At 39.0% G+C, this 17,594-nt stretch overlaps 1 protein-coding gene across 1 annotated transcript in view; it reads right to left on the bottom strand.

Annotated features, from left to right (window-relative positions):
* The window catches only part of LOC128666975 (protein phosphatase 1 regulatory subunit 14A), a 78,217-nt gene that overhangs the window by 25,905 nt on the left and 34,718 nt on the right, over positions 1–17,594 (bottom strand). The window contains exons 2-3 of the mRNA XM_053721816.1: positions 11,432–11,512; positions 4,290–4,322 (exon numbers count right to left, since the gene is read on the bottom strand). Of these exons, the coding sequence (XP_053577791.1) occupies positions 4,290–4,322; positions 11,432–11,512 (114 nt within the window). The remainder of the gene's footprint in view (positions 1–4,289; positions 4,323–11,431; positions 11,513–17,594) is intronic.

Genomic DNA, 17,594 nt, shown 5'->3' with positions numbered 1-17,594 from the left:
TAATATAGTTAATATATATAATGTAATACCTATATTAACTATAATATACTTAGGGTTAATATAGATAATATAGCTGGCGGCAGGGTAGGTAGATTAAATTAGGGGTTAATCATTTTAATAGAGATGGCGGCGGTGTAAGGGGCTTAGATTAGGGGTTAATAATTTTAATATAGATGGCGGCGGTGTTAGGGGCTCACTTTAGGGGGTTATAGATATAATATAGCTGGCGGCGGGGTACGGGAGCGGCGGTTTAGGGGTTAATAATTTTATTAGGTTGCGGCGGGGTAAAGGAGCGGCGGTTTAGGGGTTAATAGCATTTTTATTGTTAGGCTAGTGAGGGGGGATAGCGGATAGAGGGTTAGACAGTGCGGGCTATGTTAGGGAGGCGTGTTAGACAGTGCGGGCTATGTTAGGGAGGCGTGTTAGACAGTGCGGGCTATGTTAGGGAGGCGTGTTAGACAGTGCGGGCTATGTTAGGGAGGCGTGTTAGACAGTGCGGGCTATGTTAGGGAGGCGTGTTAGACAGTGCGGGCTATGTTAGGGAGGCGTGTTAGACAGTGCGGGCTATGTTAGGGAGGCGTGTTAGACAGTGCGGGCTATGTTAGGGAGGCGTGTTAGACAGTGCGGGCTATGTTAGGGAGGCGTGTTAGACAGTGCGGGCTATGTTAGGGAGGCGTGTTAGACAGTGCGGGCTATGTTAGGGAGGCGTGTTAGACAGTGCGGGCTATGTTAGGGAGGCGTGTTAGACAGTGCGGGTGTTTTAGACTTTAGTCAGGTTTTATAGGCGCCGGCAGATTCTAACGTGGCGCAAGTCACTGGCGACGCCAGAAATTTGTACTTACGCAGATTTCTGGACATCGCTGGTTTGTGAGACTTACGGCACGTTAGCATCTGACGGCGACCTATATGGGATAGCTCGAGTTGCGAGCTGAAACTGCGGGCGACGCCGGTTCCCTCGCTTGCGCCGCAAACTGCGATCGATATCGGATCGCGCCCTTGGATGGTAATAAAATTCTAGTTTTACAGATTTTATAACAATTTCAAGAATGTTTTCCTCATATTTTAAGAGTTTGTTGATCCATCTAGCAATATTGTGACAATAAATATTTCAAAATTGCATGTGAGCAGCAAAAAAAATGTGTTTAAAACTAGTTAAAACTATCAATCCATGATATATAGATTTTAAAACAATTACAAAAATTAAAGGATTCAGTAGAATTTTTCATAAATATTATTATTCCTTTCTTAAAGGGATACTGAACCCAAATTTTTTCTTTCATGATTCAGATAGAGCATGCAATTTTAAGCCACTTTCTAATTTATTCCTAGTATCAATTTTTCTTCGTTCTCTTGCAATCTTTATTTTAAAAAGAAGACATCTAAGCTTTTTTTTTTAATTCAGAACTATGGACAGCACTTTTTTATTGGTGGATGAGTTTATCCACCAATCGGCAAGAACAACCCAGGTTGATCACCAAAAATGGGCCGGCATTTAAACTTACTGTCTTGCATTTCAAATAAAGATACCAAGAGAATGAAGAACATTTGATAATAGGAGTAAATTAGAAAGTTGCTTAAAATGTCATGCTCTATCTGAATCACAAAAGAAAAAATTTGGGTACAGTGTCCCTTTAAAGTGAAGGTAGATTTTCATGAATGAGTGCCCGGTTTTTAAAAATACTTTTAAAAACAGGGGCACTTTCATTCATGAATGTTTACATTGCAACGGTTTTGTTAAAATACTTACCTTTTTCTTCTTCTATCCGGACCAGCGATCCCCCGCCTGCAGCTGCTCAGTACTTACGTCAGCAATGACGAATCCGGCTTCCTCCAATCATGGCTTCCTCCCCAGAGCAAACATTTCCTGAGGCCAAGCCGTGATTGGAGGAAGCCGGTTTCGTCATTGCTGTGTAAGTACAGCAGGAAGAAGCGGGCGGGGGATCGCTGGTCCGGATGAAGAAGAAAAAGGTAAGTATTTTAACAAAACCGGGCACTCAATTCATGAAAATTTACCTTCACTTTAAATATGGTAAAATGCAAAGTGTATTCATTATTTATTTTGCCCTATTTTCCTGTAATTAAACTCTAAAAGAGAATTGTGGTGAAATGCGTAGTGTATGCACCTAGCATATGGGTCTGTTAGAAGGACATGAAACACTTTGATATTGTAATAAAATGTTTAATTATGTGGATTAAAAAACTGTAATACGCTTTCATTATTTATATTGCCCCATTTTCCTGTAATCAAATGCTAAAAAAGAATTGTGGTAAAATGCGTAGTTTATGTGCGTAGCATATAGGTCTGATAGAAGGACCTGAAACAATTTGAGATTGTTATAAAATGTGTAATTATGTGTATTCAAATATATACCATAATTATTTATTGTGCCCCATTTTCCTGTAATGAACGTTTAAAAACTAATGCTGGTAAAATGCGTACTATATGCACCTAGCATATTGGTCTGTTAAAAGGAAATAAACACTTTGAGATCGTTATAAACTGTTTAATTATGTGTATTAAAAAACTGCAATACACACTCATTATTTATTTTGCCCTATTTTACTGTAATTTACCTCTGACAATTCTGAGTTTTCCCATTCTGAGTATTGGAAGTGAACACTTAAGCCTTCACAAGGGTAACCGTACTACTTATCTCTCCCTATAAGCAGAGGTGATCAAATAAGGAAGTGCAAAACAAAGCAAGTTTTGTTAACAACAGGGTAATGGAAAATCTTCTATCTACTCCCTTAAAGGGAAACTAAACCCAATTTTTTTTTTTCATGATTCGGATAGAGCATGAAATTTAAACAACTTTCTAATTTACTCCTATTATCAATTTTTCTTCATTCTCTTGCTATCTTTATTTGAAAAAGCAGGAATATGAGCTAATGAGCCCGCCCATTTGTGGTTCAGCACCTGGGTTGTGCTTGTTGATTGGTGGCTAAAAGTATCCAAGTCCTGGATTGGCTTTTCAAAAATAAGACAAGTGGCAGGGGGAGTTTGGCCATTCAAAAGAAGGTGTTAATGTATTGATTTTTTTTATGTTAATTAATTGCAAGAATATAGAAAAGTCTTGTAATTACAAGTTATCTTATGTCCCTTTAATTTTATGGGCTTTATATAATTTTTTTTTAAATTACAAAATGTGTTAAAGGGACAGTCTACACCAGAATTTTTATTGTTTTAAAAGATAGATAATCCCTTTATTACCCATTTCCCAGTTTTGCATAACCAACACAGCTATAATAATATACTTTTAACCTCTGTGATTATCTTGTATCTAAGCCTCTGCAAACTGCCCCTTTTTTCAATTCTTTTGACAGACTTGCAGTCTAGCCAATCAGTGCCTGCTCCCAGATTACGTCACGTGCACGAGCACAGTGTTATCTATATGAAAAACTGTTAAAATGCAATCTGAAAGAGGTGGGCTTCAAGGTCTAAGAAATTAGCATATGAACCTCCTAGGTTAAGCTTTCAACTAAGAATACCAAGAGAACAAAGCAAAATTGGTGTTAAAAGTAAATTGGAAAACTGTTTAAAATTACATGCTCTATCTGAATCATGAAAGTTTATTTTGGCCTAGACTGTCCCTTTAAAATACAGTGCAAAATAATCAGAGAGCTAAACTGACTAACATGAAAAAGAAAGCAAAATACACAAGGAAATAAACGTGTTGACCTTGACTTTTACCTTTTTAAAGTAATGGGCTGGAACTAACCACACAGCACAAAATTATAGAGTTTGTTTTACAATTCTCTTTAACTTCTAAGCCATTTTCAACCCTGTGCTGAGCTGTTTTGCAGTTTTTAGATGCTGCAGACCTCTGCTTAAGATGTAGTAATTTTATTGCCCATGCTCAGTAGAGGACTTTTACTGCAAACTTCATGTGACATCAGAACTTAAGTTCTGTCATTTCTACACCTGTGGCTCCTCCCCTCCTGTCATTGATGCTACCACAAACACTGGAATGATGATAATAATGATGATGTGGCAACTTATTTGGCCTCTGCCTCCCTAGCCCCAAATAGCCACTCTTATCATAGCTCCGCCCACTAGCTCCTCCTACTTCACATTCTCGGAAAACCTGCAGGAAATCTTTGAAGGAAAGCTATGTATTTTTACTGTTGTGTGACCCCCGTACATTTTACTATGTGGAGATCTCTGAAAATCCCTGTTTCTTCTTGGTTTTTTTTGGTGTGTTTTTTTTACTCAGAATATAAAAAAACACAAAACAACCCACAGAAATATCAAAAGTAAGTCAGAGTTTAGAGTGACAAGGAAGACTTACCTCGGTGTTGTTAGTGCAAGATGTCAGGATCACCTAGGGAACAACAGAAACATCAATAAGTTTACAAAAAAAGTTTACATGTTGCTCAGTAGCATTCCTAAGATTTTAGTCTAAAACAAGGCACATATATCTTTATTTCTATTTAACCTGTCACAATTGGATAGTACACATGGACAAAGTACATAAAATAGCATTTTAACATGAAATTATAATGCAAGATGTACAGCGAATAATCTATTTCTTCCCTATGTTACCATTTTGTAAACCTTTTCATGGCAAAATGCGTCAGGGAGTTTTTAAATGCCCCTCTCTAAATCCCTGAATTGTGTTTTTTTCAATGAAATTTGCTCACATCTTTACCAGGGGAATGTCTTACCTTTTGTGTGGAATTCTGCCATATTTTCTAATTGTGACTTATACAATTATACTACAGTTAAATGTGTTGGTTTGGGGGTTACACTAAGGCTGAGCACATTTTAATATAATAAACGTTTAATATAATAATCTCAAGGTAATTAGTGTCAATCTAAGTGAACTGTATATTATTCAGATAGAGCATGTGATTTTAAACAACTTTCTAAATTACATCTATTATCAAATTTTCTTCTTTATCTTGGTGTCTTTTGTTGAAAAGCAGGGACATTTGCTTAGTAGCCAGCTCCTTTTCTTGAGCACTATATAGCAGCAGTTTTTCAAGAATGTTATCCATTTGCCTAGATGGCAGCACTATTTCCTGCCATAAAGTGCTCCAGACACGTACCTAGGTATCTCTTCAACACAGAATATTATAAGAACGAAGCAAATTTGATAACAGAAGTAAATCACAAAATCATTTTTTGGGGTTTCATATCCCTTTAATATCTGGGACATTTTATTTATTAACTATTGACTTGCATTTTAGCCAATTAGTGCAGTGTCTGCCACAAGCCACGGGTGTGATCATAATGTTATCTATATGGCTCACATGAACTAGCACTCCCCTGTCGTGAAAAAGCAAATTAAAAAGCATGTGATAAGAGGCGGCCTTTAAGGACCTAGAAATTAGCATATGAGCCTACCTAGGTTTAGCTTTCAACTAAGAATACCAAGAAAACAAAGCACATTTGAGGATAAAAGTAAATTGGAAAGTTGTTTAAAATTACATGCCCTATCTGAATCATGAAAGTTAAATTTTGAATAGACTGTCCCTTTAAATAGATATATTTGCCTTTTCTTGCTGTGTATTACTTGGGTTTATGAACATTCAGACCTTGACATATGTAGAAACCAACCCCAAGACACAAGAGCAAAGATTTGTGTTATGAAAGCTGTTGACTGACTTGACAGCTTGTTAGTGATTAATGTGTTATATTTCATGGGAACAATATCAGCCATTAAAACACATCAAAGAATTTAATCACCAAACACACACTGATGGGAACAAAACCAAGATTTGCGTTTTTATGTACTAAAAAGGGAGACATTTTTACATACTTTTTTAATATGATAACTTTCATCTTAGTAAGAAAGATATTCCCATAACAGCTAATATTTCCAAGTATGGTGGTGGTGGTGGTGGTGGGGGGGGGGGGGGGTTCTAATTACTTCTGTACTATTATAACTAAAGGAATATTTAAACATTTGACATTGTAATATAAAATAAATGTGAAAAAAAATAAAATGTGTTAATGGATGTTCAGTATTTATTTTGTCCCTTTTTCTCTCATTTAAAGGGATATAATAGTAAATGACATGCTCTAATTTGTAAGACTATTGACCCTGCACTACTGTGTGTTTAATCAACGCAATGCTGTTAAACACACAGTAGAAGTACCACTCTGGATGTAGTTTTTCGACTATTATGCCCTTTAACTCTGAAAATGGACATATTAAAAATTTCCATAAAGATTATTATGAAGAATCAAATCCGATAGACATACCATATACTTTGGATTACAGTCCAATATGGGATCAGCCAACCGAGCGATGAAGACAAGCACACGGGTACGTCTCACATATGAAACCGCTATAATACTGAGCGGTTACTTGGAGTTCCAGATTTAAAAGTTCCCCTTGGCTAAAATTGGCGCATTGCGCATGCGCCAAACACGGGAATGTGGAGGATAGAAAAGTTACTACAATCACAGGCAGATGACGCTGCTGATGACGAAATAGGGGAGGGGGCAGGCGGATATTTTAAATTGGCAGTCGAGCAAATTGTAAGTCTTTACTTTCAAATGATATATGGTAGAAAATTGGGCTACATTTGTAAATAATAATTGTTTGCCACTTTATATGTATCACAGAACCAATTTTGGGTTGACTGTCCCTTTAACATTGATATATACCACAGAGTCATTTTTTGCACTCTTTATAAGTCTGTAATTGTCTTTAGCAGAAGAGATTAGATAGGGGGTTCAGCTAGCTCACCGTAGTGCATTGCTGCTCTTTAACAAAGGATACAAAGAGAATGAAGCACAATTTGTCAATATAAATAAATCGGAAAGTTGTTTAAAATGATATGCTCTCTCTGAATCATGAAATAAAAATTTGGTGTTTCTTTTCCCTTTAGTTAAGGAAAATAAAACAGCTCTGCAATATAAATTCATTGCTATCAAATGCATCTATAAAGTGTGCTTATTTCACACAAAACAATGTAATGTACTTTCCCTTGCAATATACAGGTAGCCCTCAGGTTACGCCGGGGTTAGGTTCCAGGAGGAATGGTTGTAAATCAAAACCGTTGTAAATTGAAACCCAGTTTATAATGTAAGTCAATGGGAAGTGAGGGAGTTAGGTTCCAGGCCCCTCTCAAAATGGTCATAAGTAACACCTAATACATTATTTTTAAAGCTTTTAAATGAGGACTTTAAATGCTAAACAACATTATAAACCTAATAAAATAATCGCACAACACAGAATATATAATTAAACTAAGTTAAATGAACAAAAACATTTGCTAAACAGCATTATAAACCTTATAAAATAATCACACAACACAGACTTCACTTGCATTTTTCTGCAAACAGTTCTTTCTATGCATTCCAATCTGGACTGATTTATAGACAGGAAGATCTTGTTCCTTTGAAATCTGCTTGATAGCTCAGGTCTGGTTAAACTGATTAATTTCAGCTTGCTTGGCTTTGCTGCAACACAAGTGGACAGCTCCACCTACTGGTTATTTTAATAAATGCACTGCTTCTCAATGCTTTTCAATAGCAGTCACATGACTGGAAAAAAAGGTTGTTATTCTGAAACGGTGTAAATTGAACCGTTGTAAAACGAGGGCCACCTGTACTGCACAGTGATTGGTTGGATCAGAGCACAAGCTCTTTTACATTTTGTCCTATGTGAAAATGGCACAAAAGTCCCGTAACATGGAGTTCACCAAGGAGTGTGTCCCTGAACTGCATATGCAAAAAAAGAAAACTTGAAAAAAATAAAAGACAAATAAGTACAAGGCGACCTTGTCAGCTTTGAAATAGCGAGTAGGAAAGGACAACATTTTGGGATTCGACATTTGTTTGTGAAAAAAATGCTGAATAACGTTGTAAGCAGCGGCATTCATTTGGCACCGGATATATCAGTGTGAACTGTGAAAGAATAACACAAATTTTTGCAAATCCAGATCTTTTTATGTTGCACTTTCAACGAAAGGCACTGAAACGAATGCCACTGCCATATTCGCCATTCATTTAGTGAGACAAAAACGCAAAAAGATACTCTACATGCTGAGCGTTCCTCTAAAACGCCTGAGAACACCTCTGGAAGCCCCTTTTGTTCTACTTTAGCAAAAACCAAATGCAAATACAAGTTTGTTTCCCAAGTGTTTGCAATTACTGGGGGGTTCTCTGCGTTACTATTGGGTCTTGGTTGATGTGCGAGTTATTGAGTATCTCACACAACTATAAATGTTAATAGCAGAAATGGCTACTAACAAAACACTCAAAAATATAGGTGAAACAATACTTAAAGGGATACTAAAACAAAAAAAAAGTATTTTATGAATCAGATAGAACCTGCAATTTTAAGCAACTTTCTAATTTACATCTGTTGTCATTTTTTCTTTGTTCTCTTGCTATCTTTATTTGAAAAGCAAGAATATAAGTTTAGAAGCCGGCCCATTTTTGGTTCACAAACTGGGTTGTTCTTGCTGATTGGTGGATAAATTCACCCACCATTAAACAAGTGCTGTCCAGGGTGTTAAACCAAAAATTGTATGCCTTCTTTTTCAAAATAAAGATAGCAAGAGAACGAATAAAAATTGATAATAGGTATAATTAGAAAGTTGCTTAAAATTACCTGCTCTATCTGAATCATGAAATAAAAAAATTGGGTTTAGTGTCCCTTTAAAGGGATACTAAAACAATTTTTTTTCTTTCATTACTCAGATAGAACCTGCAATTGTAAGCAACTTTCTAATTTACACCTATTAACATTTTTTCTTCGTTCTCTTGCTATCTTTATTTGAAGAAGCAGGAATGAAAGCTTAAGAGCCAGGAGCATTTTCGGTTGAACACCTGAGTAGCACTTACTGATTGGTGGCTAAATGTAGCAAACGAATCAGCAAGCTCTACGCAGGTGCTGAACCAAAAATGGGCTGGCTCCTAACCTTACATTGCTGCTTTTTCAAATAAAGAAAGCAAGAGAATGAAGAAAAATTGATAATAGGAGTAAATTAGAAAGTTGCTTAAAATTGCAAGCTCTATTTGAATCATGAAATTTTGGGGGGGTTTAGTGTCCCTTTAATGAATTTCAAATACAATCTCACCTCTACAACGAGACCCTTTGATGACGTCACAAGAGACTACCTAATGACCTCAAGCTACTATAAATTTAGGACATTGATTTATGGGTCTTGCTGGAGAGGATCCATTAATCAAAATATTCTATGCCACCGCTGATTGTCTCAGCGTCCATTTTGAGCTCCATATTAGCACCACATTACTTTATCAAATTAGTTTTTTATTGCAGCAATGTGTCCCTTTAAATCAAATCTGATCCCAAATAAAATAGAGTTTATCTCTCTCACAAATGGAAGATCTAGCATAGTTGTTTAGTTATTTAAACAGAACCAGTGACATCTCTAGAAATTATATCGGGGGTGGGGTGGCACTTCCTGGAGACCAGTGATTTGTGTATGGGGCAGCAATAGGAGTGTGGGGGAAATCAGAACCTGTATTGTACAATGTTATGGAGATCAGACCTTGTTTTGTATAGTAAGTGGCAGATCAAACGATATATTACACACTGTGGGGAGATCAGACCCTGTATTGTAAAGTATGGGGGAGATCAGAACCTGTATTATACAATGTGATGGTGATCAGACTCTGTATTTTACAGTAAGTGGGAGATTAAACCCTATATTATACAATGTGATGGAGATCAAACTCTGTATTTTACAGTAAGTGGGAGATTAAACCCTATATTACACACTGTGGGGAGATCAGATCCTGCATTTTACAGTATGGGGGAGATCAGAACCTGTATTGTACAATGTGATGGAGATTAGATCCTGTATTGTACAATATGGGGTATATCAGACCATGTATTGTAGAGTGTGAGGAGACCAGACCCTGTATTGTACAGTATGGGGGATATCAGACCATGTATTGTAGAGTGTGAGGAGATCAGACTCTGTATTGTACAGTATGGGGGATATCAGACCATGTATTGTAGAGTGTGAGGAGATCAGACTCTGTATTGTACAGTATGGGGGATATCAGACCATGTATTGTAGAGTGTGAGGAGATCAGACTCTGTATTGTACAGTATGGGGGATATCAGACCATGTATTGTAGAGTGTGAGGATATCAGACCCTGTATTGTACAGTATGTGGGGAGATCAGACTCTGTATTGCACAGTGCAAGGAAGATCATTCCCTGAAGTCCAGAAATTATATCTGTGGAGCGCACTGTCTTCCAGGAGGCCAGTAATTTGTGGATGGGGCAGTAATAAGAGTAACGGGGAACAGAGGTATTACAACCATTGGGGGGTGCACATGAGTGGAGCTAAAGGCATTAAGGGGCAGAAAGATTAATTTTTTTTATCATGCATAGAAAAGTGAAAGCTTTTCATGCAAAAATAATTTTAAATTTAAAACTGCTTATTTTGAAAATGATATGGACGGAAGTGCATGTCTGGTTCTTGAGATAGGTGTCTTTTTTTTCCAATCACAGGAATAATCATGAACAAATAGACATAACATTTTAAAAAGCCTGTTTGAGCTGCAACATAAAATGTGTCTCTGATCCCTTTAATTACATTCCATTTTTTTTTCCATGTGTAAATCAATCAAAAAGACAATAGATACCTTAATATGTCTTCTCTCTATAAAGCAAACACACTCAGCAAATTTTGGGAAGGTCAATATAGACCATCTGTTGTGGTTTTAAGAATCGATACCGACCAACATTTAAATGACCATTAAGAATATATGTAGTTGGTCAATTGCTCTAAAACAATATGGAGTCTATATACAAGTAATATATATATATATATATATATATATATATATATATATATATATATATATATATATATAGTTAAAGGAACACAAAACCCACCATTTTTTTCACGATTCAAACAGAAAATACAATTTTAAACAACTTTCCAATTTACGTCTGTTATCTAATTTGTTTTGTTCTTTTGGTATCCTTTTGTTGAAAACAAACCGAGGTAGGCTTAAGGAGCAGCAATGCTCTACTTAGAGCTAGCTGCTGATTGGTAGCTGCAAATCTATGCTTCTTCTAATTGGCTCACAAGATGTGCTCAGCTAGTGCCCAATAGTGCATTGCTGCTCCTTTAACGAGAGAACAAAGCAAAATGTAATAATATAAGTAAATTAGAAAGTTGTTTAAAATTCTATGCTCTGTTTGAATCATGAAAGAAAATGTGGGGTTTTATGTCCCTTTAATATTAATTTACCCAAATAATAAAAAAAGAAAAAAAATGATGTTCCCTTGTCACTTAAATCATTGTTGGGATGATGACCAAATGTAGTCATCTGCACTTAGGTGGTTAAGATGATCGTCTCTATAGGAAAACTGTCCCGTTGTTGAGAGATAGTCCCTGATATCTTCAAAATGCACCAAGAGAACCCAAACACAACAACTATAAGAAAAAGTATTTGTATTATCCCATAAAAAAAGTTATTTCTTACCTGCAGACTTCGACTCCTCTCTTCATCTGTCCCCAAGTCCAACAAATCATCTATGTTGACCTCATCTGGCATTTCCATCTCCTAGAAGACAGAAGAGAAAGCTCTGATATAGAAGGAAATATTTATGGATTCGCTTTATAAATCAAAATGTTATTTTGGTCAGTATTAGGGTTGTTAATTGTTCTCCACAAATATACTGGGCGACCTATAGGTGACTTGGAATGGGTGGTAGATGAGGTTCTTATTTTACAGACTCTTTTTTTTAGGGGCCACCCTCATCCCCTCTATGAGAAAAATGTATCAGGCTGCAGGCGGACAAGTTCTTAAGTTGAGAGTATGGGCTCTATTTAACAAGCTCCGTATGGAGTTTGATGGCCCCTGTTTCTGGCGAGTCTTTAGACTCGCCAGAAACAGCAGTTATGAAGCAGCGGCGGACACACATCGCCACAATACAACCCGATCGAGTACGATCGGGTTGATTGACACCCCCCTACTGGCGCCCATTGGCCGCAAGTCTGCAGGGGGCGGCGTTGCACCAGCAGCTCTTGTGAGCTGCTGGTGCAATGCTGAATATGGCGAGCGTATTGCTCGCCATATTCAGCGAGGTCTGGCGGACCTGATCCGCAGTGTCGGATCAGGTCCGCCAGACCTTGATAAATATGCCCCATAGTCTGTTCCTGCAATCGCTAATTGCGATATGGAATGACTAGGAGATATTTTAAGTTGCACAAAAACTCTTTTGGGCAATCCTGCAAGAAGCTGACTCACTCTGAATAAATAAATTAACCGTTATATTTTTTTTCTTTCAAAAGAGAATTTTACCCACTGGCTGCCAGTAATATACACATCAATAACACACACAGTCCTTTGACTGCCAGTAGCACACCCAAATATATATAGTACCAAGAAAAATTATATAAATATCTATTTATGAATAAATGTGAAGAACATTGGAATGTGAAATATTCATATTTTCATTTAGTGTTGGTGCACATGACAATGTGCGATCGGGTTTGCGCATGAGTAGGGCGTTTCTTGTTCCATTCACTTTTATCAGCAAATACGTTAACATAGTCGTGATATTCTAACTTTGGCTTTTTCGCACGAGTGGGGTTAGTGCTCGTGCATAAAACGTTTTACTTTCAACTTGTAATATATTCACGCTAGCCGGAACTCGTAAAAAGCTTACTTCTAGCACAGTTAAGCCATGTCTGGAATTGCAAAATACCGCTCCACTCATAATCTAGCTCTAAGTGTCCAGTATTTTTGCATATATTTTACTGGACAGTCTAGACAGTCTTCTAAAATACAGGACAGGCCAGCTGAAAACTGGACACCTAGCAACCCAGTTCAGTATATTGATGATGCTCCATGTTTTTGGATCTAAAGGAGCATCATAGAGTCTACTTAGGGTTGCCACCTTGTCCCTGTTATAAGTTACACAGGGTGGAACGCCACTAGTGCTTACCAGTATCGCTATTCATGGGCTATCCAGAGGAGGGACAATATATATTGTTCCCTGAACAGCCTGCAACATGTGTAACTCATAACTGTCCACGTCAACATGGTATCTAAGCCTTTGCAGACTGCCCCCTTATCTCAGTGCTATTTACAGAGTTTAATTTTATGCTGACTCATAAATAACCCCACTGGAGTGAGCCCAATGTTATCTATGTGGTCCACATGAACTAGAAGTCTCCTGTTGTGAAAAGCTAATACAAAAATCATGTGATAAGAGACTATCTGTAGTGACTTAGAAATAGGCAGGCATTTAGAGGTTTAAAGGTTATAAAGTATATTACTATAACCATGTTGGTTGTGCAAAGCTGGGGAATGGGTAGTAAGGGCGTTGTCTATCTTTTTAAACTACAACACATTTGGAGTAGACTGTCCCTTTAACTTACCAGACAGCCTCTCCCTGTACTATCATTAACCTCAATGGCTTTGAGCTAAAGGTATATGAATTATTAATTAGTAGGATTGTATACTTCCTGGGGATGGGAAAGATCTATATGGAAATGAAATTAAACTGCTTAGGATATACGGTGAGGTAATGCAATATGATCTTGTCTCTGACAGACAAAAAGCTCATAGGGACAATGACAAACAGTCACTATAATATAGCTGCAAGGTGACATGATAAATGGGTTAAAGGGTCAACCCAGTGAATGGGCAAAGTGACTTCAAATTTTGAATGGGTTAAAGGGTCAGTCACATGTAGGAGCAAAGTGACCTAAGGACAGTGACATGTTTAAAGGGTTAAATGGTCAGTCACATGTATGTGCGAAGTGACCTCAAAACAGTGACATATTTAATGGGTTAAAGGGTCAGTCTCATATAGTGGCAAAGTGACCTAACAGACACGTTTAATGGGTTAAAGGGTCAGTCCCATGTAGGAGCAAAGTGACATATTTCAAGGGTTAAAGGCATAATCCTATGCAGTAGCAAAGTGACCTAATGGCACTGACATATTTAAAGGGTTAAAGGCATAATCTTATGCAGTTGCAAAGTGACCTAATGGCACTGACATATTTAAAGGGTTAAAGGTACAATCTTATGCAGTAGCAAAGTGACCTAATGGCACTGACATATTTAAAGGGTTAAAGGCATAGTTTGATGCAGTAGCAAAGTGACCTAATGGCACTGACATATTTAAAGGGTTAAAGGCATAATCTTATGCAGTTGCAAAGTGACCTAATGGCACTGACATATTTAAAGGGTTAAAGGCATAGTTTGATGCAGTAGCAAAGTGACCTAATGGCACTGACATATTTAAAGGGTTAGAGGCATTGTTTGATGCAGTAGAAAAGCAAACTAATAACAAGGACTTGTTTAGAAAGTTAAAGTTCAGTCTTGTGTATGATCAAAGTGACCTACGGACAGTACAACAAGAGAAAAAACTCTTCAATGACACCAGCGTCCTATATACTCTCTATGTGACACAGATGGACACAGCCCAGTCTCAGCTGCTCTATTAATAGATAATTAGCTGCTCCCCCCAATGGCTGAGGAGGTGGCACAGAGAGGGGGATGTGCTTCCCCCATTGGGACACTGATTAATGTCACATTTACACTGTCCCCAGCCCAAGGGACTTGGCAGATAAATGACTGATGTGCTACACACACCCTTTACTTCCAGTCACATGATAAATAATTTATACAACACGGGATGCTGATGTGAAGCTTTGTTCAAAGAAATAGCGAGCAGATGGGTTTTACTTATACCTCTATATAGTGCAATGTAGTGAATAGGTTTATTTGCCCAGTTGCCCACCAGCTCCTTGTAATATAAGATGCTACTGGGAGATTCCCCTTCCCCCAATCAAACATTACAGCTTTCAGTTTACTTTATATACCCAAATGTGACCCTCCCCTCCACACACACACTAAGCATTGTAATACAGGGGTTGGTCTCCCTCACACTGTACAATACAGGGTCTGACATCCCCACACTTTGCAACACAGCAACTAATCTCCCTCACACTGTACAATACAGGGTCTGATCTCCCCCACACTGTACAATACAGGGTCTGATCTCCCCCACACTGTACAATACAGGGTCTGAACTCCCTCACACTGTACAATACAGGGTCTGAACTCCCTCACACTGTACAATACAGAGTCTGATCTCCCTCACACTGTACAATACAGGGTCTGAACTCCCTCACACTGTACAATACAGGGTCTGAACTCCCTCACACTGTACAATACAGGGTCTGACATCCCCACACTTTGCAACACAGCAACTAATCTCCCTCACACTGTACAATACAGGGTCTGAACTCCCTCACACTGTACAATACAGGGTCTGAACTCCCTCACACTGTACAATACAGGGTCTGAACTCCCTCACACTGTACAATACAGGGTCTGAACTCCCTCACACTGTACAATACAGGGTCTGACATCCCCACACTTTGCAACACAGCAACTAATCTCCCTCACACTGTACAATACAGGGTCTGATCTCCCCCACACTGTACAATACAGGGTCTGATCTCCCCCACACTGTACAATACAGGGTCTGATCTCCCTCACACTATACAATACAGGGTCTGATCTCCCTCACACTGTACAATACAGGGTCTGTTCTCCCTCACTCTGTAAAATACAGGGTCTGATCTCCCCCACACTGTACAATACAGGGTCTGATCTCCCTCACACTATACAATACAGGGTCTGATCTCCCTCACACTGTACAATACAGGGTCTGATCTCCCTCACACTGTACAATACAGGGTCTGATCTCTCTCATACTGTACAATACAGAGTCTGATCTCCCTCACACTGTGCAATACAGGGTCTGATCTCCCTCACACTGTACATTACAGGGTCTGATCTCCTAACACTATACAATACAGGATCTGATCTCCCCCACACTGTACAATACAGGGTCTGATCTCCCTCACACTGAACAATACAGGGTCTGATCTCCCTCACACTGAACAATACAGGGTCTGATCTCCCTCACACTGAACAATACAGGGTCTGATCTTCCTCACACTGTACAGTATAGGGTCTGATCTCCCTCACACTGTACAATACAGGGTCTAATCTCCCTCACACTGTACAATACAGGGTCTGATCTCCCTCACACTGTACAATACAGGGTCTAATCTCCCTCACACTGTACAATACAGGGTCTAATCTCCCTCACACTGAACAATACAGGGTCTGATCTTCCTCACACTGTACAGTATAGGGTCTGATCTCCTCACACTGTACAATACAGGGTCTGATCTCCCTCAGACTGTACAATACAGGGTCTGATCTCCCCCACACTGTACAATAGAGTCTGATCTCCCTCACACTGTACATTACAGGGTCTGATGTCCCAACACTGTACAATACAGGATCTGATCTCCCTCACACTGTACAATACAGGGTCTGATCTCCCTTCACTGTACAATACAGGGTCTGATCTCCCTCACACTGTACATTACAGGGTCTGATCTCCCTCACACTGTACAATACAGGGTATGATCTCCCTTCACTGTACAATACAGGGTCTGATCTCCCTCACACTGTACATTACAGGGTCTGATCTCCCAACACTGTACAATACAGAATCTGATCTCCCCCACACTGTACAATACAGAGTCTGATCTCCCTCACACTGTACAATACAGGGTCTGATCTCCCTCACACTGTACATTACAGGGTCTGATCTCCCAACACTGTACAATACAAGGTCTGATCTCCCCCACACTGTACAATACAGGGTCTGATCTCCCTCACACTGTACAATACAGGGTCTGATCTCCCTCACACTGTACAATACAGGGTCTGATTTCCCCACACTGTACAATACAGGGTCTGATCTCCCTCACACTGTACAGCACATGGTCTGATCTCCCTCACACTGTACAATACAGAGTCTGATCTCCCTCCCACTGTACAATACAGAGTCTGATCTCCCTCCCACTGTACAATACAGAGTCTGATCTCCCTCACACTGTACAATACAGGGTCTAATCTCCCTCACATTGTACAATACAGGGTCTGATCTCCCTCACACTGTACAATACAGGGTCTGATCTCCCTCACACTGTACAATACAGGGTCTGATCTCCCTCACACTGTACAATACAGGATCTGATCTCCCTCACACTGTACAATACAGAGTCTGATCTCCCTCACACTGTACAATACAGGGTCTAATCTCCCTCACATTGAACAATACAGGGTCTGATCTCCCTCACACTGTACAATACAGGGTCTAATCTCCCTCACATTGTACAATACAGGGTCTGATCTCCCTCACACTGTACAATACAGGGTCTGACCTCCCTCACACTGTACAATACAGGGTCTGATCTCCCCCACACTGTACAATACAGGGTCTGATCTCCCTCACACTGTACAATACAGGGTGTGATCTCCCCCACACTGTACAATACAGGGTGTGATCTCCCCCACACTGTACAATACAGGGTCTGATCTCCTCACACTGTACAATACAGGGTCTGATCTCCCTCACACTGTACATTACAGGCTCTGATCTCCCTCACACTGTACAATACAGGGTCTGATCTCCCTCATACTGTACAATACAGGGTCTGATCTATCCCAGCAGATTCTCACCTTATCTATAATAAACAGAAAACCCTCTCTCTGTGTAATCTCTTCCTGCAGAGACATACAGAGCAGTTGTCTGGTGAAC

The sequence above is a fragment of the Bombina bombina genome, chromosome 7, assembly GCF_027579735.1.
Source record: "Bombina bombina isolate aBomBom1 chromosome 7, aBomBom1.pri, whole genome shotgun sequence".
Taxonomy (NCBI): Eukaryota; Metazoa; Chordata; class Amphibia; order Anura; family Bombinatoridae; genus Bombina; species Bombina bombina.
The sequence above is the reverse complement of the archived record's forward strand: the minus strand, read 5'-3'. Positions and strand labels throughout refer to the sequence as shown.